At 44.3% G+C, this 17,820-nt stretch overlaps 2 protein-coding genes and 43 non-coding genes across 47 annotated transcripts; all 45 read left to right on the top strand.

The window, feature by feature from the left end:
• The first annotated feature begins 414 nt into the window (after positions 1 to 414).
• Positions 415 to 486, top strand: trnap-ugg (transfer RNA proline (anticodon UGG)). Its single transcript has one exon. It is a non-coding gene; the product is annotated as a tRNA-Pro (tRNA).
• Positions 487 to 571: 85 nt separating this feature from the next.
• Positions 572 to 643, top strand: trnap-ugg (transfer RNA proline (anticodon UGG)). Its single transcript has one exon. It is a non-coding gene; the product is annotated as a tRNA-Pro (tRNA).
• Positions 644 to 728: 85 nt separating this feature from the next.
• On the top strand, positions 729 to 800 carry trnap-agg (transfer RNA proline (anticodon AGG)). The gene has a single exon. It is a non-coding gene; the product is annotated as a tRNA-Pro (tRNA).
• An 85-nt stretch (positions 801 to 885) lies between these two features.
• On the top strand, positions 886 to 957 carry trnap-ugg (transfer RNA proline (anticodon UGG)). The gene has a single exon. It is a non-coding gene; the product is annotated as a tRNA-Pro (tRNA).
• An 85-nt stretch (positions 958 to 1,042) lies between these two features.
• trnat-ugu (transfer RNA threonine (anticodon UGU)) lies at positions 1,043 to 1,114 on the top strand. The gene has a single exon. It is a non-coding gene; the product is annotated as a tRNA-Thr (tRNA).
• Positions 1,115 to 1,199: 85 nt separating this feature from the next.
• Positions 1,200 to 1,271, top strand: trnap-ugg (transfer RNA proline (anticodon UGG)). The gene has a single exon. It is a non-coding gene; the product is annotated as a tRNA-Pro (tRNA).
• An 85-nt stretch (positions 1,272 to 1,356) lies between these two features.
• Positions 1,357 to 1,428, top strand: trnap-ugg (transfer RNA proline (anticodon UGG)). Its single transcript has one exon. It is a non-coding gene; the product is annotated as a tRNA-Pro (tRNA).
• An 85-nt stretch (positions 1,429 to 1,513) lies between these two features.
• Positions 1,514 to 1,585, top strand: trnap-ugg (transfer RNA proline (anticodon UGG)). The gene has a single exon. It is a non-coding gene; the product is annotated as a tRNA-Pro (tRNA).
• An 84-nt stretch (positions 1,586 to 1,669) lies between these two features.
• Positions 1,670 to 1,741, top strand: trnap-ugg (transfer RNA proline (anticodon UGG)). Its single transcript has one exon. It is a non-coding gene; the product is annotated as a tRNA-Pro (tRNA).
• Positions 1,742 to 1,826: 85 nt separating this feature from the next.
• On the top strand, positions 1,827 to 1,898 carry trnap-ugg (transfer RNA proline (anticodon UGG)). The gene has a single exon. It is a non-coding gene; the product is annotated as a tRNA-Pro (tRNA).
• Positions 1,899 to 1,983: 85 nt separating this feature from the next.
• On the top strand, positions 1,984 to 2,055 carry trnap-cgg (transfer RNA proline (anticodon CGG)). Its single transcript has one exon. It is a non-coding gene; the product is annotated as a tRNA-Pro (tRNA).
• An 85-nt stretch (positions 2,056 to 2,140) lies between these two features.
• Positions 2,141 to 2,212, top strand: trnap-agg (transfer RNA proline (anticodon AGG)). The gene has a single exon. It is a non-coding gene; the product is annotated as a tRNA-Pro (tRNA).
• Positions 2,213 to 2,297: 85 nt separating this feature from the next.
• trnap-ugg (transfer RNA proline (anticodon UGG)) lies at positions 2,298 to 2,369 on the top strand. Its single transcript has one exon. It is a non-coding gene; the product is annotated as a tRNA-Pro (tRNA).
• Positions 2,370 to 2,454: 85 nt separating this feature from the next.
• On the top strand, positions 2,455 to 2,526 carry trnat-ugu (transfer RNA threonine (anticodon UGU)). Its single transcript has one exon. It is a non-coding gene; the product is annotated as a tRNA-Thr (tRNA).
• An 85-nt stretch (positions 2,527 to 2,611) lies between these two features.
• trnap-ugg (transfer RNA proline (anticodon UGG)) lies at positions 2,612 to 2,683 on the top strand. Its single transcript has one exon. It is a non-coding gene; the product is annotated as a tRNA-Pro (tRNA).
• An 85-nt stretch (positions 2,684 to 2,768) lies between these two features.
• On the top strand, positions 2,769 to 2,840 carry trnap-ugg (transfer RNA proline (anticodon UGG)). Its single transcript has one exon. It is a non-coding gene; the product is annotated as a tRNA-Pro (tRNA).
• An 85-nt stretch (positions 2,841 to 2,925) lies between these two features.
• trnap-ugg (transfer RNA proline (anticodon UGG)) lies at positions 2,926 to 2,997 on the top strand. Its single transcript has one exon. It is a non-coding gene; the product is annotated as a tRNA-Pro (tRNA).
• Positions 2,998 to 3,082: 85 nt separating this feature from the next.
• Positions 3,083 to 3,154, top strand: trnap-ugg (transfer RNA proline (anticodon UGG)). The gene has a single exon. It is a non-coding gene; the product is annotated as a tRNA-Pro (tRNA).
• An 84-nt stretch (positions 3,155 to 3,238) lies between these two features.
• trnap-ugg (transfer RNA proline (anticodon UGG)) lies at positions 3,239 to 3,310 on the top strand. Its single transcript has one exon. It is a non-coding gene; the product is annotated as a tRNA-Pro (tRNA).
• Positions 3,311 to 3,395: 85 nt separating this feature from the next.
• Positions 3,396 to 3,467, top strand: trnap-ugg (transfer RNA proline (anticodon UGG)). Its single transcript has one exon. It is a non-coding gene; the product is annotated as a tRNA-Pro (tRNA).
• Positions 3,468 to 3,552: 85 nt separating this feature from the next.
• trnap-cgg (transfer RNA proline (anticodon CGG)) lies at positions 3,553 to 3,624 on the top strand. Its single transcript has one exon. It is a non-coding gene; the product is annotated as a tRNA-Pro (tRNA).
• An 85-nt stretch (positions 3,625 to 3,709) lies between these two features.
• Positions 3,710 to 3,781, top strand: trnap-agg (transfer RNA proline (anticodon AGG)). Its single transcript has one exon. It is a non-coding gene; the product is annotated as a tRNA-Pro (tRNA).
• Positions 3,782 to 3,866: 85 nt separating this feature from the next.
• Positions 3,867 to 3,938, top strand: trnap-ugg (transfer RNA proline (anticodon UGG)). The gene has a single exon. It is a non-coding gene; the product is annotated as a tRNA-Pro (tRNA).
• An 85-nt stretch (positions 3,939 to 4,023) lies between these two features.
• Positions 4,024 to 4,095, top strand: trnat-ugu (transfer RNA threonine (anticodon UGU)). The gene has a single exon. It is a non-coding gene; the product is annotated as a tRNA-Thr (tRNA).
• Positions 4,096 to 4,180: 85 nt separating this feature from the next.
• Positions 4,181 to 4,252, top strand: trnap-ugg (transfer RNA proline (anticodon UGG)). Its single transcript has one exon. It is a non-coding gene; the product is annotated as a tRNA-Pro (tRNA).
• Positions 4,253 to 4,337: 85 nt separating this feature from the next.
• trnap-ugg (transfer RNA proline (anticodon UGG)) lies at positions 4,338 to 4,409 on the top strand. The gene has a single exon. It is a non-coding gene; the product is annotated as a tRNA-Pro (tRNA).
• An 85-nt stretch (positions 4,410 to 4,494) lies between these two features.
• On the top strand, positions 4,495 to 4,566 carry trnap-ugg (transfer RNA proline (anticodon UGG)). Its single transcript has one exon. It is a non-coding gene; the product is annotated as a tRNA-Pro (tRNA).
• An 85-nt stretch (positions 4,567 to 4,651) lies between these two features.
• Positions 4,652 to 4,723, top strand: trnat-ugu (transfer RNA threonine (anticodon UGU)). The gene has a single exon. It is a non-coding gene; the product is annotated as a tRNA-Thr (tRNA).
• Positions 4,724 to 4,808: 85 nt separating this feature from the next.
• trnap-ugg (transfer RNA proline (anticodon UGG)) lies at positions 4,809 to 4,880 on the top strand. Its single transcript has one exon. It is a non-coding gene; the product is annotated as a tRNA-Pro (tRNA).
• Positions 4,881 to 4,965: 85 nt separating this feature from the next.
• On the top strand, positions 4,966 to 5,037 carry trnap-ugg (transfer RNA proline (anticodon UGG)). Its single transcript has one exon. It is a non-coding gene; the product is annotated as a tRNA-Pro (tRNA).
• Positions 5,038 to 5,122: 85 nt separating this feature from the next.
• Positions 5,123 to 5,194, top strand: trnap-ugg (transfer RNA proline (anticodon UGG)). The gene has a single exon. It is a non-coding gene; the product is annotated as a tRNA-Pro (tRNA).
• Positions 5,195 to 5,279: 85 nt separating this feature from the next.
• Positions 5,280 to 5,351, top strand: trnap-ugg (transfer RNA proline (anticodon UGG)). The gene has a single exon. It is a non-coding gene; the product is annotated as a tRNA-Pro (tRNA).
• Positions 5,352 to 5,593: 242 nt separating this feature from the next.
• trnap-ugg (transfer RNA proline (anticodon UGG)) lies at positions 5,594 to 5,665 on the top strand. The gene has a single exon. It is a non-coding gene; the product is annotated as a tRNA-Pro (tRNA).
• An 85-nt stretch (positions 5,666 to 5,750) lies between these two features.
• trnap-ugg (transfer RNA proline (anticodon UGG)) lies at positions 5,751 to 5,822 on the top strand. Its single transcript has one exon. It is a non-coding gene; the product is annotated as a tRNA-Pro (tRNA).
• An 85-nt stretch (positions 5,823 to 5,907) lies between these two features.
• Positions 5,908 to 5,979, top strand: trnap-ugg (transfer RNA proline (anticodon UGG)). Its single transcript has one exon. It is a non-coding gene; the product is annotated as a tRNA-Pro (tRNA).
• A 241-nt stretch (positions 5,980 to 6,220) lies between these two features.
• Positions 6,221 to 6,292, top strand: trnap-ugg (transfer RNA proline (anticodon UGG)). The gene has a single exon. It is a non-coding gene; the product is annotated as a tRNA-Pro (tRNA).
• Positions 6,293 to 6,376: 84 nt separating this feature from the next.
• On the top strand, positions 6,377 to 6,448 carry trnap-cgg (transfer RNA proline (anticodon CGG)). The gene has a single exon. It is a non-coding gene; the product is annotated as a tRNA-Pro (tRNA).
• Positions 6,449 to 6,534: 86 nt separating this feature from the next.
• trnap-ugg (transfer RNA proline (anticodon UGG)) lies at positions 6,535 to 6,606 on the top strand. Its single transcript has one exon. It is a non-coding gene; the product is annotated as a tRNA-Pro (tRNA).
• Positions 6,607 to 6,691: 85 nt separating this feature from the next.
• On the top strand, positions 6,692 to 6,763 carry trnap-cgg (transfer RNA proline (anticodon CGG)). Its single transcript has one exon. It is a non-coding gene; the product is annotated as a tRNA-Pro (tRNA).
• Positions 6,764 to 6,848: 85 nt separating this feature from the next.
• Positions 6,849 to 6,920, top strand: trnap-cgg (transfer RNA proline (anticodon CGG)). The gene has a single exon. It is a non-coding gene; the product is annotated as a tRNA-Pro (tRNA).
• Positions 6,921 to 7,005: 85 nt separating this feature from the next.
• On the top strand, positions 7,006 to 7,077 carry trnap-cgg (transfer RNA proline (anticodon CGG)). The gene has a single exon. It is a non-coding gene; the product is annotated as a tRNA-Pro (tRNA).
• An 85-nt stretch (positions 7,078 to 7,162) lies between these two features.
• On the top strand, positions 7,163 to 7,234 carry trnap-cgg (transfer RNA proline (anticodon CGG)). The gene has a single exon. It is a non-coding gene; the product is annotated as a tRNA-Pro (tRNA).
• An 85-nt stretch (positions 7,235 to 7,319) lies between these two features.
• On the top strand, positions 7,320 to 7,391 carry trnap-cgg (transfer RNA proline (anticodon CGG)). The gene has a single exon. It is a non-coding gene; the product is annotated as a tRNA-Pro (tRNA).
• Positions 7,392 to 9,525: 2,134 nt separating this feature from the next.
• cbx3b (chromobox homolog 3b) lies at positions 9,526 to 13,902 on the top strand. Of its 2 annotated transcripts, none has more exons than XM_077599499.1 (5): positions 9,526 to 9,881; positions 10,308 to 10,454; positions 10,861 to 11,002; positions 11,468 to 11,601; positions 12,146 to 13,902. In XM_077599499.1, exons 1-5 carry the CDS (start codon positions 9,625 to 9,627, stop codon positions 12,264 to 12,266), a joined length of 801 nt encoding a protein of 266 aa, XP_077455625.1. In that variant the 5' UTR covers positions 9,526 to 9,624; the 3' UTR covers positions 12,267 to 13,902. The 2 variants fall into 2 exon arrangements, with proteins under 2 accessions (XP_077455625.1, XP_077455626.1); XM_077599500.1 differs by having other exon boundaries at positions 9,530 to 9,769.
• A 543-nt stretch (positions 13,903 to 14,445) lies between these two features.
• On the top strand, positions 14,446 to 16,394 carry snx10b (sorting nexin 10b). Of its 2 annotated transcripts, none has more exons than XM_077599041.1 (6): positions 14,446 to 14,553; positions 14,688 to 14,831; positions 14,905 to 15,005; positions 15,094 to 15,195; positions 15,691 to 15,867; positions 15,995 to 16,394. In XM_077599041.1, the coding sequence occupies exons 2-6, from the start codon at positions 14,739 to 14,741 to the stop codon at positions 16,077 to 16,079; spliced, it is 558 nt and encodes a 185-aa protein (XP_077455167.1). In that variant the 5' UTR covers positions 14,446 to 14,553; positions 14,688 to 14,738; the 3' UTR covers positions 16,080 to 16,394. The 2 variants fall into 2 exon arrangements, with proteins under 2 accessions (XP_077455167.1, XP_077455165.1); XM_077599039.1 differs by having other exon boundaries at positions 15,658 to 15,867.
• The last annotated feature ends 1,426 nt before the right edge of the window (positions 16,395 to 17,820 follow it).

The following is a 17,820-nucleotide window of genomic DNA, read 5'->3' as shown; positions in this document are numbered from 1 at the left end:
AGTGGGCAGGCAACATGAAGATTATTATTAGCCATGGTCTTTTTATTCATTATTTTGGTGACAACATGCTACTGTTATTATTTATTTATTTTGTTATTTTCATTTTCTGAATTAAATGTATCAAACAATGCAACTGTATTCAGTCTAAATTTACAGAAGTGTGCCTTCTGCTGGTGTTTGACAAGAATGCGAGTAGTTACATTTGGAGTCATTTCTTGTATAAACCCATCTGAGATATGGCCAAGTGTCAACTGACCTTGAACAGGATAAATGATCGAGTGTAAAATCGTTTATGTCACAACTTTTGCAAAATATGTACTTGTCCACATGGGCCTGAGGTAAAAGTGGACATCTGAGAAGTGTGTCAAAATCATTTGCCACCTGAGAAAAAATAGTTGCTGCATGGGCACCTCTGGCTTGTTGGTCTAGTGGTATGATTCTCGCTTTGGGTGCGAGAGGTCCCGGGTCCAACTCCCGGACGAGCCCTGGTTTTGTCGAATTATGATCTATGATGGGGTGATATGGGACATTAGCCACCTGAGAAAAAAAGTGTCACAGTATGGGCACCTCTGGCTCGTTGGTCTAGTGGTATGATTCTCGCTTTGGGTGCGAGAGGTCCCGGGTCCAACTCCCGGACGAGCCCCGGTTTTGTCGAATTATGATCTATGATGGGGTGATATGGGACATTCGCCACCTGAGAAAAAAAGTGTCTTTGCATGAGCAACCCTGGCTCGTTGGTCTAGTGGTATGATTCTCGCTTAGGGTGCGAGAGGTCCCGGGTCCAACACCCGGACGAGCCCTGGTTTTGTCGAATTATGATCTATGATGAGGTGATACAGGACATTTGCCACCTGAGAAAAAAAGTGTCTCTACATGGGCACCTCTGGCTCGTTGGTCTAGTGGTATGATTCTCGCTTTGGGTGCGAGAGGTCCCGGGTCCAACTCCCGGACGAGCCCTAGTTTTGTCGAATTATGATCTATGATGGGGTGATATGGCACATTTGCCACCTGAGAAAAAAAGTGTCTCTACCTGGGCACCTCTGGCTCGTTCGTCTAGTGGTATGATTCTCGCTTTGTGTGCGAGAGGTCCCGGGTCCAACTCCCGGACGAGCCCTGGTTTTGTCGAATTATGATCTATGATGAGGTGATACAGGACATTTGCCACCTGTGAAAAAAAGTGTCTCTGCATGGGCACCTCTGGCTCGTTGGTCTAGTGGTATGATTCTCGCTTTGGGTGCGAGAGGTCCCGGGTCCAACTCCCGGACGAGCCCTAGTTTTGTCGAATTATGATCTATGATGGGGTGATATGGCACATTTGCCACCTGAGAAAAAAAGTGTCTCTGCATGGGCACCTCTGGCTCGTTGGTCTAGTGGTATGATTCTCGCTTTGGGTGCGAGAGGTCCCGGGTCCAACTCCCGGACGAGCTCTGGTTTTGTCGAATTATGATCTATGATGAGGTGATACAGGACATTTGCCACCTGAGAAAAAAAGTGTCTCTACATGGGCACCTCTGGCTCGTTGGTCTAGTGGTATGATTCTCGCTTTGGGTGCGAGAGGTCCCGGGTCCAACTCCCGGACGAGCCCTAGTTTTGTCGAATTATGATCTATGATGGGGTGATATGGCACATTTGCCACCTGAGAAAAAAGTGTCTCTGCCTGGGCACCTCTGGCTCGTTGGTCTAGTGGTATGATTCTCGCTTTGGGTGCGAGAGGTCCCGGGTCCAACTCCCGGACGAGCCCTGGTTTTGTCGAATTATGATCTATGATGGGGTGAAATGGGACATTCGCCACCTAAGAAAAAAAGTGTCTCTGCATGAGCAAGCCTGGCTTGTTGGTCTAGTGGTATGATTCTCGCTTTGGGTGCGAGAGGTCCCGGGTCCAACTCCCGGACGAGCCCTGGTTTTGTCGAATTATGATCTATGATGGGGTGATATGGGCCATTAGCGATCTGAGAAAAAAAGTGTCACAGTATGGGCACCTCTGGCTCGTTGGTCTAGTGGTATGATTCTCGCTTCGGGTGCGAGAGGTCCCGGGTCCAACTCCCGGACGAGCCCTAGTTTTGTCGAATTATGATCTATGATGGGGTGATATGGGACATTCGCCACCTGAGAAAAAAAGTGTCTTTGCATGAGCAACCCTGGCTCGTTGGTCTAGTGGTATGATTCTCGCTTAGGGTGCGAGAGGTCCCGGGTCCAACACCCGGACGAGCCCTGGTTTTGTCGAATTATGATCTATGATGAGGTGATACAGGACATTTGCCACCTGAGAAAAAAAGTGTCTCTACATGGGCACCTCTGGCTCGTTGGTCTAGTGGTATGATTCTCGCTTTGGGTGCGAGAGGTCCCGGGTCCAACTCCCGGACTAGCCCTAGTTTTGTCGAATTATGATCTATGATGGGGTGATATGGCACATTTGCCACCTGAGAAAAAAAGTGTCTCTACCTGGGCACCTCTGGCTCGTTCGTCTAGTGGTATGATTCTCGCTTTGTGTGCGAGAGGTCCCGGGTCCAACTCCCGGACGAGCCCTGGTTTTGTCGAATTATGATCTATGATGGGGTGATATGGCACATTTGCCACCTGAGAAAAAAAGTGTCTCTGCATGGGCACCTCTGGCTCGTTGGTCTAGTGGTATGATTCTCGCTTTGGGTGCGAGAGGTCCCGGGTCCAACTCCCGGACGAGCTCTGGTTTTGTCGAATTATGATCTATGATGAGGTGATACAGGACATTTGCCACCTGTGAAAAAAAGTGTCTCTGCATGGGCACCTCTGGCTCGTTGGTCTAGTGGTATGATTCTCGCTTTGGATGCGAGAGGTCCCGGGTCCAACTCCCGGACGAGCCCTAGTTTTGTCGAATTATGATCTATGATGGGGTGATATGGCACATTTGCCACCTGAGAAAAAAAGTGTCTCTGCATGGGCACCTCTGGCTCGTTGGTCTAGTGGTATGATTCTCGCTTTGGGTGCGAGAGGTCCCGGGTCCAACTCCCGGACGAGCTCTGGTTTTGTCGAATTATGATCTATGATGAGGTGATACAGGACATTTGCCACCTGAGAAAAAAAGTGTCTCTACATGGGCACCTCTGGCTCGTTGGTCTAGTGGTATGATTCTCGCTTTGGGTGCGAGAGGTCCCGGGTCCAACTCCCGGACGAGCCCTAGTTTTGTCGAATTATGATCTATGATGGGGTGATATGGCACATTTGCCACCTGAGAAAAAAGTGTCTCTGCCTGGGCACCTCTGGCTCGTTGGTCTAGTGGTATGATTCTCGCTTTGGGTGCGAGAGGTCCCGGGTCCAACTCCCGGACGAGCCCTGGTTTTGTCGAATTATGATCTATGATGGGGTGAAATGGGACATTCGCCACCTAAGAAAAAAAGTGTCTCTGCATGAGCAAGCCTGGCTTGTTGGTCTAGTGGTATGATTCTCGCTTTGGGTGCGAGAGGTCCCGGGTCCAACTCCCGGACGAGCCCTGGTTTTGTCGAATTATGATCTATGATGGGGTGATATGGGCCATTAGCGATCTGAGAAAAAAAGTGTCACAGTATGGGCACCTCTGGCTCGTTGGTCTAGTGGTATGATTCTCGCTTCGGGTGCGAGAGGTCCCGGGTCCAACTCCCGGACGAGCCCTAGTTTTGTCGAATTATGATCTATGATGGGGTGATATGGGACATTCGCCACCTGAGAAAAAAAGTGTCTTTGCATGAGCAACCCTGGCTCGTTGGTCTAGTGGTATGATTCTCGCTTAGGGTGCGAGAGGTCCCGGGTCCAACTCCCGGACGAGCCCTGGTTTTGTCGAATTATGATCTATGATGAGGTGATACAGGACATTTGCCACCTGAGAAAAAAAGTGTCTCTACATGGGCACCTCTGGCTCGTTGGTCTAGTGGTATGATTCTCGCTTTGGGTGCGAGAGGTCCCGGGTCCAACTCCCGGACTAGCCCTAGTTTTGTCGAATTATGATCTATGATGGGGTGATATGGCACATTTGCCACCTGAGAAAAAAAGTGTCTCTACCTGGGCACCTCTGGCTCGTTCGTCTAGTGGTATGATTCTCGCTTTGTGTGCGAGAGGTCCCGGGTCCAACTCCCGGACGAGCCCTGGTTTTGTCGAATTATGATCTATGATGAGGTGATACAGGACATTTGCCACCTGTGAAAAAAAGTGTCTCTGCATGGGCACCTCTGGCTCGTTGGTCTAGTGGTATGATTCTCGCTTTGGATGCGAGAGGTCCCGGGTCCAACTCCCGGACGAGCCCTAGTTTTGTCGAATTATGATCTATGATGGGGTGATATGGCACATTTGCCACCTGAGAAAAAAAGTGTCTCTACCTGGGCACCTCTGGCTCGTTGGTCTAGTGGTATGATTCTCGCTTTGGGTGCGAGAGGTCCCGGGTCCAACTCCCGGACGAGCTCTGGTTTTGTCGAATTATGATCTATGATGAGGTGATACAGGACATTTGCCACCTGAGAAAAAAAGTGTCTCTACATGGGCACCTCTGGCTCGTTGGTCTAGTGGTATGATTCTCGCTTTGGGTGCGAGAGGTCCCGGGTCCAACTCCCGGACGAGCCCTAGTTTTGTCGAATTATGATCTATGATGGGGTGATATGGCACATTTGCCAACTGAGAAAAAAAGTGTCTCTACCTGGGCACCTCTGGCTCGTTCGTCTAGTGGTATGATTCTCGCTTTGTGTGCGAGAGGTCCCGGGTCCAACTCCCGGACGAGCCCTGGTTTTGTCGAATTATGATCTATGATGAGGTGATACAGGACATTTGCCACCTGTGAAAAAAAGTGTCTCTGCATGGGCACCTCTGGCTCGTTGGTCTAGTGGTATGATTCTCGCTTTGGGTGCGAGAGGTCCCGGGTCCAACTCCCGGACGAGCCCTAGTTTTGTCGAATTATGATCTATGATGGGGTGATATGGCACATTTGCCACCTGAGAAAAAAAGTGTCTCTGCATGGGCACCTCTGGCTCGTTGGTCTAGTGGTATGATTCTCGCTTTGGGTGCGAGAGGTCCCGGGTCCAACTCCCGGACGAGCCCTAGTTTTGTCGAATTATGATCTATGATGGGGTGATATGGCACATTTGCCACCTGAGAAAAAAAGTGTCTCTACCTGGGCACCTCTGGCTCGTTGGTCTAGTGGTATGATTCTCGCTTTGGGTGCGAGAGGTCCCGGGTCCAACTCCCGGACGAGCCCTGGTTTTGTCGAATTATGATCTATGATGGGGTGATATGGGACATTTGCCACCTGAGAAAAAAAATGTCACCTTATCGGCACCTCTGGCTCGTTGGTCTAGTGGTCTGATTCTCGCTTTGGGTGCGAGAGGTCCCGGGTCCAACTCCCGGACGAGCCCTAGTTTTGTCGAATTATGATCTATGATTGGGTGATATGGCACATTCGCCACCTGAGAAAAAAGTGTCTCTGCCTGGGCACCTCTGGCTCGTTCGTCTAGTGGTATGATTCTCGCTTTGGGTGCGAGAGGTCCCGGGTCCAACTCCTGGACGAGCCCTGGTTTTGTCGAATTATGATCTATGATGAGGTGATACAGGACATTTGCCACCTGAGAAAAAAAAGTGTCTCTGCATGGGCACCTCTGGCTCGTTGGTCTAGTGGTATGATTCTCGCTTTGGGTGCGAGAGGTCCCGGGTCCAACTCCCGGACGAGCTCTGGTTTTGTTGAATTATGATCTATGATGAGGTGATACAGGACATTTGCCACCTGAGAAAAAAAGTGTCTCTACATGGGCACCTCTGGCTCGTTGGTCTAGTGGTATGATTCTCGCTTTGGGTGCGAGAGGTCCCGGGTCCAACTCCCGGACGAGCCCTAGTTTTGTCGAATTATGATCTATGATGGGGTGATATGGCACATTTGCCACCTGAGAAAAAAAATGTCACCTTATCGGCACCTCTGGCTCGTTGGTCTAGTGGTATGATTCTCGCTTTGGGTGCGAGAGATCCCGGGTCCAACTCCCGGATGAGCCCTGGTTTTGTCGTATTATGATCTATGATGGGGTGATATGGGACATTTGCCACCTGAGAAAAAAATGTCACCTTATGGGCACCTCTGGCTCGTTGGTCTAGTGATATGATTCTCGCTTCGGGTGCGAAAGGTCCCGGGTCCAACTCCCGGACGAGCCCTTGTTTTGTCGAATTATGATCTATGATGAGGTGATACAGGACATTTGCCACCTGAGAAAAAAAGTGTCTCTGCATGCGCACCTCTGGCTCGTTGGTCTAGTGGTATGATTCTCGCTTTGGGTGCGAGAGGTCCCGGGTCCAACTCCCGGACGAGCCCTGGCTTTGTCGAATTATGATCTATGATGGGGTATATGGGCCATTAGCCATCTGAGAAAAAAAAAGTCACCTTACGGGCACCTCTGGCTCGTTGGTCTAGTGGTATGATTCTCGCTTCGGGTGTGAGCGGTCCCGGGTCCAACTCCCGGACGAGCCCTGGTTTTGTCGAATTATGATCTATGATGAGGTGATACAGGACATTTGCCACCTGAGAAAAAAAAGTGTCTCTGCATGGGCACCTCTGGCTCGTTGGTCTAGTGGTATGATTCTCGCTTTGGGTGCGAGAGGTCCCGGGTCCAACTCCCGGACGAGCCCTGGTTTTGTCGAATTATGATCTATGATGGGGTGATATGGGACATTAGCCACCTGAGAAAAAAAGTGCCACAGTATGGGCACCTCTGGCTCGTTGGTCTAGTGGTATGATTCTCGCTTCGGGTGCGAGAGGTCCCGGGTCCAACTCCCGGACGAGCCCTGGTTTTGTCGAATTATGATCTATGATGGGGTGATATGGGACATTTGCCACCTGAGAAAAAAAGTGTCACTGCATGAGCAACCCTGGCTCGTTGGTCTAGTGGTATGATTCTCGCTTCGGGTGCGAGAGGTCCCGGGTCCAACTCCCGGACGAGCCCTGGTTTTGTCGAATTATGATCTATGATGGGGTGATATGGGACATTAGCCACCTGAGAAAAAAAGTGCCACAGTATGGGCACCTCTGGCTCGTTGGTCTAGTGGTATGATTCTCGCTTCGGGTGCGAGAGGTCCCGGGTCCAACTCCCGGACGAGCCCTGGTTTTGTCGAATTATGATCTATGATGGGGTGATATGGGACATTAGCCACCTGAGAAAAAAAGTGCCACAGTATGGGCACCTCTGGCTCGTTGGTCTAGTGGTATGATTCTCGCTTCGGGTGCGAGAGGTCCCGGGTCCAACTCCCGGACGAGCCCTGGTTTTGTCGAATTATGATCTATGATGGGGTGATATGGGACATTTGCCACCTGAGAAAAAAAGTGTCACTGCATGAGCAACCCTGGCTCGTTGGTCTAGTGGTATGATTCTCGCTTCGGGTGCGAGAGGTCCCGGGTCCAACTCCCGGACGAGCCCTGGTTTTGTCGAATTATGATCTATGGTTGGGTGATATGGTACTTTAGCCATCTGAGAAAAAAAGTGTCACTTTATGGGAACCTCTGGCTCGTTGGTCCAGTGGTATGGTTCTTGCTCTGGGTGGGAGATGTCCTGGCTCCCATATGAACCCTGTTTAAGGGAATTTGGCAAATTGGTGACCATTTGAGAACCAAAGGGTCATACATCTCAACAACAATAGGGAATAGTGGAGCCAGGATTTCCACTCTGGAAGGACTTTTCCATTTTACTGTGTTTTCAGGCCCCAAAACCCTTGAGTTCAGTGCAAGAGGGCTTCTCAAGACCACCTCTTACAAAGCATCCATTAAAAGCTCAAGCATTACAAGCACTTGCGTCTCCTTCCCTCTTGTTTATTAGCGGTGTGGACGCCGGTGCCCCACTGTCGCTGCGCTAACGAGGGAAATTTCAGTTGAACTCAGCTCGACACCTTAAATCCAGTACACATGTTTTTTTAATTATTAACAGTTAAAAGTTAATTCTATTGCCATTCAATACTTGGGTACTACGTGAAACGTATGAACTCTGCCCTCACTTTCACTGTAATGTGAGCAGTTTACGAGTGGAACTGAGGGGGGCAATCGAGAGAGATGTGTCCAGTCAGTTTCAGACTGCAAGTTCCTCACCGCGGGGTCCGTCTTTCCTCATTTCTAGCCAGACAAGAGGCTCTTGGGGCCAATCTAGGAAGGGTTTCACTCACAAAGTGCTCCAGGAATGTGCATGGTTTAGGAGGAAGGGGGAATATGATATTTCTTTCCATGCGTAAATGGGGGCTTGTCATTTCATTAACAGCTGTATTTCATTTTTACAGCTTCAAGCAGTGATGTGTTCATTCTGTTTGACTTTTGACAAAAAGAGTCTCAGTTGGCGCCACATTTGATATGGATCATATTCTGACCGGCCACATCATTATGAATAGTTGGTCGTTACGGTAAGTTGGTGTACTTTGTCAGGCATCTTTCTGGACGTGCTGATAAGCTTCATGCAACAGCTTCTTCTAAGATCAACAGGAATAATTGAAAACGTAATGAATGTGTTTTTAACAGGTGGTACGTAAAAAATAAACATGTTGGTATTGTTCTTAAACTTTGTAATATCCCAGCTGGCCCACGGAAAATCAAAAGGGAGCCACACACAAGCAGACGTGGTATAAATCCACAAGCGCTGCATACTTAGATGCCATTCCTTGTTCCTGCGACGAAAGCTCAAGCCTAGAGTTGCTGCTATGGCAACTGTCGCTCAAATGACAGAAAAAATAACAACAGAAAAGGGGTCAGAGATCATGCTGCAGGTATGTGGCATCACGATTGACAGGCAAGACAACATCAAGACAATATTTACTGTGGTTGGCTTATGTAAAGTATGTTTGGTAAGATGACATGCATTCATAAATTGTGGAATGTGTTAGCATTCGCAAACTATGTGATTGGTATTTTTTTAAAGAGCTGTGGGCTGGTAAATCCTAATAACATTAATATAAAGCGGATTAAAATCATGTTGTTGACTTTGTTCTTATAAAAAAAAGTGTGACCGGAGAGGTGGGGTGAAGGCAGCTGTTGTCATGTCATTATTGACACTCCTGTTTGACATGTTTTAAATTACAATAATGAAATGGGGTATGGGGGTGCAGTTTTCAATCTGGGCATGCATGTATTACTATGATTTTAACTGGACTTGAAGGCATGATGCCAATGAGGAACAGCTTTAAGATAATAGCAGCGGTGAGGCATTGCCCTCTAGTAGCAGCGGGAGGGAAGTGCACACATTGTAGGGGGAAAAACGTCAAAACGAAACGAAAATATGCTTTTTTTTATTGGCTAGTAGAGGGATGTCAATCAGATCCCTTGAGGTTTCTTCCCTCTAGCCTCTTCATTGTTGGTTGGTTATGGTTGTTATGGTTGGTAGCTCCATAACCCGGGCATATGTCAAAGTAAACGACACATTATAATATTATTTACATTGAAAAACGTACTTTGAATTGTTTTATTTTTTTAATGACGTTCATACACGTAGTTATGGGGGAAATAATTTGATACCACGACAGGCTACGTCACTGAGCATGTCATACCCAGGTGACACCCATGGGTGGCGACTCTGCATCCGGACAAACGACCCATGAGGACGCGGACGAGACGGATTAACGTGTGATTGGTCGGCGGCATGCGCGTTCTCGTCGTCTCCTCCCGGTTTTCCTGGCATGACCTTTTCCCTTGGCAACCACTTCCTTCCTCCGAGCATCCAACGGCCATCTTTAATCGCAACTCGGCCATCGAAAAGTTCTTTTCGCGAATGTAAACACGGAGGAGCGGCTCGTTTGGTGCCATCGAGGACGAAGAGTGCAGGTTACTACTATACGGGAACGACCCCACACACACAGACGCGCGCGCGCACACACATACACACACACGTCCCACGAACCGGACCGAAGGACCAACGCGTGGCTGCCACAATAACGTACGTGTATTTTTCCCACGCGGCGTCACGAACCGAACTGGTCCTCCAACGCTTACTTTTAGACTGTAATGTTCAAAAAAGTGAAATCTGTAGCGTGTTTTGACGGTAACGTGTTGTCTTCCGGGTACAATCCAGCAGGTGGAGCTATGTAAACATACGTCATTGGCTCTTGTTTGAAGGATACAGTCAGTTTAGGAACCATGGTGAACAAATACAAAACATTTCACTCCAAAATGAAAGGGCAAAACACACCAACAACAAAATGCCAGTGTTAGATCTTATTGGACTGTCAAATATGCTTACTCTGTTTGGCAAGGTGGATTGGAATTACTGGAAATCAATAACACACGAGACGTCAACAAAATGAGGATGCTGTTAGAATGAACTTACTTTTTTTGTTTAATATTTGTGTCTTGTTGTTAAAAGAAAGATGAGGAAGAAGCAGACGGCTAAGCAAAGGAAGCTGGACGACTCTTCTGCCGTTGTGCAGGAGTTCGTGGTGGAGAAGATTACTCGTCGTCGGATCTTCAATGGAAGAGTAGAATACTTTCTCCAGTGGAAAGGCTTCACAGAGTGAGTCCATGTTTTTTTCCAGGAAAAAAACACAACAGTGACAAAGTTGATTGTCGCAATAGAACAAAGTATATTAAATATATCGGGCTTTGATGTTTTCACCAAATTTAGCAAAAAATATTTGTCTTCATAACTCCAAAAGTCATACCGCAGTCCAGTCCAGCCCAAATTGTATTTTGAAAATATTACTTTGGCCTCAAATTTGAAGTCATTAAAATTAGTAAGCAAGAAAATTTGCACTGAAAAACTCAAACCAATATTTAAACATTTGAAAAGTTTTGTCAGCCATTTTTATACATCTAGCGTGCATTGCGAGATGACAATATGGAACCAAAGTGGCACTCTTGTAATTAATTCCACAAGAAATTGTAAGAAATTGTAGTAAGCACACTAATCCTTATTGCAGAGCAGACAACACATGGGAGCCCGAAGATAACCTGGATTGTCCTGAACTGATTGAACAGTATCTGAGAAATCGCCTGCCGTCTGAGAATGAGGAAGAGGAGGAGTTTGTTCCTAAGGAAGAAATGATGGAGGAGATGGAAATAGTGAGTGTGTTGAGAGGATGCATGTTCCTGTCTTTTTAGAAAAATTACATAAATGTCCGAGACAAGCACACCATAATGTTATTGTGGCTAATAGTTTGGAGGAAATTAATAAGCTTGTATTCTTGTTTTTTTTTTTTTTTATGTGGTCACAAGATCAAGTAAGCTTTCACTGTGACACTACAAGTAAAATTTGGACTTTTTTGAGAGTGCAATCACTCAAAAATACAAATGAAATAGAATATTAAAATCTTTAAGAACAATGCAATTCAATGGAAAATGCAATGTTCTTATTTAGACAGCTTGGATGACACGATGGATTTATATTTTTGGAGTGTGGAGTTTCCAGACACACACATACATCCTTTTTGTTTAAAAGAAAGCTGGCCTCTTTGTTCCTTTTTTGTGTGTAATTCATTACTTTCATAAGCATGTGAACCCACATCCAGCTTTTTCTACCCTGTGTAGTCCCCACCACAGATATGTGCTCAGAACTGTCTTGATGATCCAGACTCACCCGCAGCCTTGGACGCTTACCCCGAACTTGAATGCATCATCGGTTCCGCAGACAGACGCGGAGAGCTGATGTTCTTAGTCAAATGGTAAATCCAGTTCTTCCTCTTTTAAATTGTGTGGTTTTACAATGTGCAAGTGTGTGTGGGGGGTTTGTAGAATGTTGTAAGGTCTGAATGTTTGAAACTGAATGAATTTAGCAAAGTATTAGTTTCAGGCAGTGCCTCTCTTTTTTTCTCTGTTATGTTTTCATTTTCATTACTACACCTCTACACACCGTTATATTCTTATTACCTTACAGAAAACTAAAGAAACAATTCAATTTACACAAAAATGACTTCATTATCTCCATTTCGTGCCACCTTTCTTTTCATCTCAGTAAAAAAAAGGTGTCTTTATGGTTTACGGTCGTGCTAAAGAGCACCACATCATAGCCACGAGAGCGCAACTGACTATAGTGGGTGTCAAATTGGAATTAATCCTACGTGGGAAAATAAAAATAAAAATCTGGGGCTGTCGACATGCTATTTGAGAAGCAGTATGTGTACTGTAATGTAACATGCCTGGTGAACTTCATTTAGTCAATCAAATTTGATATATTTAAGTGGCTGGAGTCTGTTTTTCTGTACATAGGAAGAACTCCGGTGACGTGGCCCTGCTGCCAGCCCACGAGGCGAGCACCAGGTGCCCTCGGGCGGTCATCGACTTCTACGAGCAGAAGCTGACGTGGCACTGCGGAGACGAGGAGCAGTGACGCACGCTGTCGTGGGTGGAGGTGAACTGTTGCCTTGAAGTTTGGAAGATTCGTTTTACTTTAAAGCGGTGTCGCTAAGCTTACCTCAAGCATCTAATGGCGACCGTGTGCGCCTTGCGATAGACGCTGAACGCTGCCTTTTTTGCAGCTGATGATCCTGGAGCCTCGTTTTGTGTCACTGTCTAGCACAGCCAATCACTGTGGAGTCTTTGTAACATTGTGAAGTTAGTTGTTTTTAGATTTTTTGATTGAAAATCGTCCTCCTTCTCCAGTACATGTAGTAGCACTGAAATGACATCTCTGCACTAAATCTTCAGTCAGGGCAACAAGAAGTCGTAGCACTGTAAACCTGACCTTGTAGTGTATAACAAAGCCCATATTAAAATATCATTTGTTTGGGATGATCATAATAAAATCAGGAATCTGAATTCCACTAAAATGATTTGGATTTCCAATTATCTCCATGATAGAGGACAGTAAATCAAAATTCAGTTGCAGTGTAGATTCAAAGTGTTCCTTAACAATGAGGGTGTTTTGTTCCTATAAGTTTTTGTTTTACATGATTTTTACAGTAGACACTTTGAGCATATATACACTCGTAAAGAAACGATCAAGATCGATTGTTAAAAATTAAATGCATATAAAACTGCACTTAACAGACAGACTTTACTGGATTTAAAAAAACATAAACCACTGGAAAATGCTTATTTGAACATTTAATGCTGAAATTTGTGTATACTACTAGAGTGAGCCTCCTTCCAAGTGTGGTACTCGTCACACCTTGAGAAGTACTGACTAATTGTAAAATCACAGCTGATGGTCACGTAAAAAAACATGAAGCCAGCTAAGGAAAGTTGAAATACATCAATATACTTTCAGGGTCATCTACTACTTGCGTTATGCTGCAGATTTTACCCACCACATAAAAAAAATCCATATTAAAATACAGCTATTAAAAGAAATGTCCAAAGTCCAATCCGTCTCTCCATATTTAAACTGTCTTCTAGATTTTTTTTAATGTTTAAATTGTGCTCCCGCCTCCACAATATTTAGTGTTGATGTAAAACGTTAGTTCAAATATCATCCTTCGTGTTGCACATTTTCAAAGTACCTAAACTAAAGATTTCAAATACTACATGTAACAGAATGGTAGTTTTGGTGAATAAAAAAACACTGGAAAAGTATAGGGTTAAATGAAAAATACTTGAGTCAATGTAGTGCTTGTTTTTCTTTCTTTTATTTTCTTTCAGTCTCGCTGTTTCCTTCTAAAATGTGTTTTGGGGTAATGTTTCATATTTCTTATTAACTGCTTTGTACCAAATGTTTTTTCTGCCATTTTCCCCAAAGGGATTGACCTATGTCCATACAAACTGGTGCTATTCACCACAGAAATGAGCAAAAATAAATAGTCGCCTTACTGCCCTTAATGTGTTGTGCAAAGTTTTTGCACACTGTCCCAAAAAGGTTCAATGTAGCACTTTAGATGAGCAGCAGGATGTCATCAGTCTCAATTTAACTTTATACTTCATAATAAAACTTACCTATTCTACTACTGAGCCTTTGTTACTATGCCTGTGTGTAAAGACAGTAGATCTGTGACGTGGCAGCGAATAAAAAAATATCGTGTGACCTTTAACCTGTCTCATGTGAATTATTTTCCTTCACGTGCGCTAAACCACAACAATTTCATAGACATGGAGCAGTAAATGTGAGTACTTTGATTACAACCAAGTCGATATGCTTGGGAGTTTTTTTTTATAATATTGAATGTATGCCAAAAATGGGTTAAAAGGTAATAAATGGCTGCTAAATTCTCTTCCTTCAGTTTGGACTCCCAAAAACTTAATTGTGTTACTTTGCTTTTCCTGTTTTAATGTTGTTAGGTTAAAAAAATTAGGACGTACTATTTTCAACTCTTGTGTGGCAGGTTTAAAATTTCACATTTTTAGCCAGGGCTCTATAGGCCCTGAAAAATTCAATAGTTAAAATATATATAGCACCCTCTGATCAAAAGGTATGCATCTGTATACATGTGAGATTGTTAATGAATGTGTTTGTACCTTGTTGTGCTACAGCAGCACTGGAGGGGCACTTAGGTGGAGCCTGCAGAGGTCTTGTGACTGTACGCTGTTTTGAAACCTTTGCTCTTTTTTTTAAGAGTCAAACTGAAAACAAAAGCCTCCAGCTCACTTGAAAGTGCTGCACTATCGCACATTCCTCTCAAACACAAACACATTGCAACATGTCGACCTGCGAGAGACAAAAGTGACATTCTTGATGAAATCGGGTAAGTCTGACAACTCAATCTTGACCTTTAACTATGTCCGCAAGATGTTTGCCTTTTTGGACCTGTGCAATAAAAAAAAAAACACTTATGGATTTTCCTTGCGTGTCATATAACTTCCCCTTATCTGCCAACAGAAAAACGCTTCCCGTTTTCCTGAGGGCCAGTGTGTATAGCTCCAGTCCTCCATGCAGCCGGTCATCAGCGTGTGGGTTCGAGACCCACGCATCCAAAAGAATGACTTTTGGCATGCCTATATGGACTATGAAGTTTGTTTACATGTAAGTAGAACCGCATTTTCGAATGGAAAAATCTTTCTGATGACCATATTCCTGACGTTTTGACATCTTTCAGACGGATAGTGTGTTCTTCAATAAGAAGATTTCCCGGGTGCGGCGGAGGTTTCGCGAGTTTGTGTGGCTTCGTCAAAGGCTTCAAGCAAATTCCATGCTGATGTGAGCGCAAACAATTAGTCAGATGGCTTTATTGGTTATCTGCACTCAGTTCCTTCAGAGTTTGTTCTTTAAATCCTGTTATTTGCAGGGCGCAAGTACCACAACTGCCCCCGAAGAACCCATTTTTCAGCCTGAACAACGCACAACAGATCTCTGAGCGCATGGCGGGCCTCCAGAGCTTCTTAGAACAGTAAGAATCTCAACTTCGAATTGTTATTACAAGTGTTTTTCAAGTTAACCCTTGACAAGGCAATCATGGTGGAGGGCTGTATTTTGGGTTCATTCATTTCACTTGGTTTTTTTTTAATTTACATTTGATTCATTTTTCTGTGTTTGGAAAAATATTTTTAAAAATCATGTAAAAAAATGCAATACTTTCATGCTTTGTAGTTTTTAAGAAAAAATTAAAAATATAAATCAAATTGAACCCTGGACATGACATTTTGGCTCATGCAGTCCACACATTACCATACATACGTATTTCCAAAATTAGTCATAGCCCTGTAAATGTTTAAATGTTTTGAGGTGAGTCAAAAGTATTTGAGTCATAGAACATGTTTGAACTAAAAAAAGCAGAAGACAATTTTCAACGAACAATGTTAAAATGACATTTTAATGACTAAATCTGTGATGTTTTGCTCCCATGATCTAGGATCCTCCTAAGTCCTTTGCTCTTGTCGGACAGCTGCCTACATCTATTCCTGCAAACGGAGCTCAGCATGACCAAGATGGAGGCCTGTGCCGCGGGAAAGACGCGCTACTCTGTGGTTGAGGCCGTGCAGGGCTGCGGCGTCAGGAGGTTTCAATCCCTTGAGGACTTGCAGAAGGACGCAACCACGTATGGCGACTCTGACTCAGACAGGTATGGGTTTACATTCAGTTTGATCTGCGTCCTTTTTTTACGAAATCAGGCAAATGTACCTTTCACTTACACGTTTGCATTGTCGACGATACAAAATTAAATGGGGTATTCCTGGTTTGTATTTCAGCTCTGAGAGCCTAAACAAAGTCGCATCTGATCTCATGGGTATTGAGCAAGAGCCAAATGTCTGCTGTTCATCTGCTTCTCTGTGATGAGACGATCTTAATAGTTATGTCATTGGGAGTGGACTGTTACCCTGTGCACTTTGTTTACTCTCCCTTTACATTCTGGCAGTCATGTGTAACACATGTAAAGTAAGAGGTGATAGTTTTGGGAAACAACATTTCAGTTTTTAGGTCGCACCGCTGTTTTTTTACCATTCTTTTGTGTGAATCCAAAATGGATCGCAGCTTTTCCGCTAGCACGTCAAGTTTTTTAATGTGCTTTGTCTTTAAAAATGTGAAAAACATTGTACACGTGGAAGAAACAGGCATGCAGTGTTTGTTTATGGTTTTACAAAAAGGTTAGTTATGTGCATGTAGCAACAAGATACATATTAAGAAGTGTAGAATAAAACCTGACTTGCCAAGGGAATAAAACTGACTTTAATTGTTGTATTTTCATGCCAATTTTTGTTCTAATCAGTTTAAAAATCTAACTAAATATTTAAATTTCACATCTTTGCCCCATGTAGTGAGTCTCTCTTCAATGTGTTGTTTACATGTAATGTATGGCATCAGTGCCAGAAGGTGGCAGTGTTGTAACATCCTGGTGTTTCTTGCAAGTGGAGCAACAACCGGAGCAGGTTATCTATATTTAGTTAATAAACAAATGTATCGCATATCACAGTCATTCAATGGGCTGACCACCAGATATGGACCACTTCTCACCCGTTTCACAGTAATAGCTTTTATCAACTTATTCACTGCCATGTACTGCGATAGACATCAAATCAATTTGAACTGAAAGGGGTGGCAATGAATGAGGACTGCCGGTTAATCAAAATTAATTTGATTTCTATGGCAAGTGAATACAATCTAAGTGTTACGCGACAGTTCTCTCTGGGCTTTGTGGATTTTTCCGGGTACTTCGATTTCCTCCCACATCCCCAAAAGATGTGAGCATGAATGGTGGTCAGTCTCCCTGTGTCCTGTGATTGGCTGGCCATCCGCCTGATACCTGTAGTTAGCTGGGATAAATACTAATGTGAAATATATATTAAAATGAGATGATGATGATGTGTGTGTGACGATGATAGCCGCAATGCAATTGCTGCCAACCCCTCCCTCTCCAAATGGATTGGACAGCTATTACTGTAAAGGTCAGACAAAAAAGTAGTATAGTCCTCAAAGACAAACTATGACTATGAGGCAAAAATAAATTTGACACCTGGCATAAATGATATATTTCTTCAAGTAAATGATGCTGTACATCTACCGATGTCGTTCAATGACACAAAACATGAAGAAATCAAGTTTGGTCATGTACGTCGTTATATTATGTACAGAAGTCTGCTAACATGATTTCTGGGTTTGATCATGTATCGTTACGTAAAGCAGTTTTGGACTGAAAAAAACAACATAGCAATCATAATAAATTACTGCGATAGAAAGGCAACCAGCCAAAAGTGTGGAAAGCCTATCACCTTGGCGCCACACGACCCTTAAAAGCAGTACAGAAAATGGATGGCTGCATGGCGTTTCTATCCTTCTTATGGGAAGCTCATGACTATAGATTCATAAAAAATGGGGTTGCTAATGTAAAAGGGTGGCCCATTTCTTTTCATTATATTGCACTTTGTGGCAAGCAATTAAAGATATAATGTTAGGTTTGGTTAAGTAAATCACCTCGAGATTACTCCACAGTCCACCGTATCGCTCGGCAATGCTCAATAAATCAGCGCAGCATTAAGAGCTTGTTTCTTTACTTAAAGTCAGAGCGATTAAAATGTTG

This window comes from Stigmatopora argus, chromosome 4 (genome assembly GCF_051989625.1).
Source record: "Stigmatopora argus isolate UIUO_Sarg chromosome 4, RoL_Sarg_1.0, whole genome shotgun sequence".
In the NCBI taxonomy this organism is placed as follows: domain Eukaryota; kingdom Metazoa; phylum Chordata; class Actinopteri; order Syngnathiformes; family Syngnathidae; genus Stigmatopora; species Stigmatopora argus.
Note: the sequence above shows the minus strand (reverse complement) of the source record. Positions and strands in the feature narration are given on the sequence as shown.

Bases quoted from the DNA above. Each gene is read 5' to 3' on its own strand.
- cbx3b (XM_077599499.1), top strand. From the start codon at position 9,625: ATGACCTTTTCCCTTGGCAACCACTTCCTTCCTCCGAGCATCCAACGG. The intron at 9,882-10,307 runs GTACGTGTATTT...TGTTGTTAAAAG, and splicing joins CGCGTGGCTGCCACAATAAC to AAAGATGAGGAAGAAGCAGA. The intron at 11,602-12,145 runs GTAAATCCAGTT...TTCTGTACATAG, and splicing joins CTGATGTTCTTAGTCAAATG to GAAGAACTCCGGTGACGTGG.
- snx10b (XM_077599039.1), top strand. From the start codon at position 14,739: ATGCAGCCGGTCATCAGCGTGTGGGTTCGAGACCCACGCATCCAAAAG. The intron at 14,832-14,904 runs GTAAGTAGAACC...GACATCTTTCAG, and splicing joins ACTATGAAGTTTGTTTACAT to ACGGATAGTGTGTTCTTCAA. The intron at 15,006-15,093 runs GTGAGCGCAAAC...TGTTATTTGCAG, and splicing joins CAAGCAAATTCCATGCTGAT to GGCGCAAGTACCACAACTGC.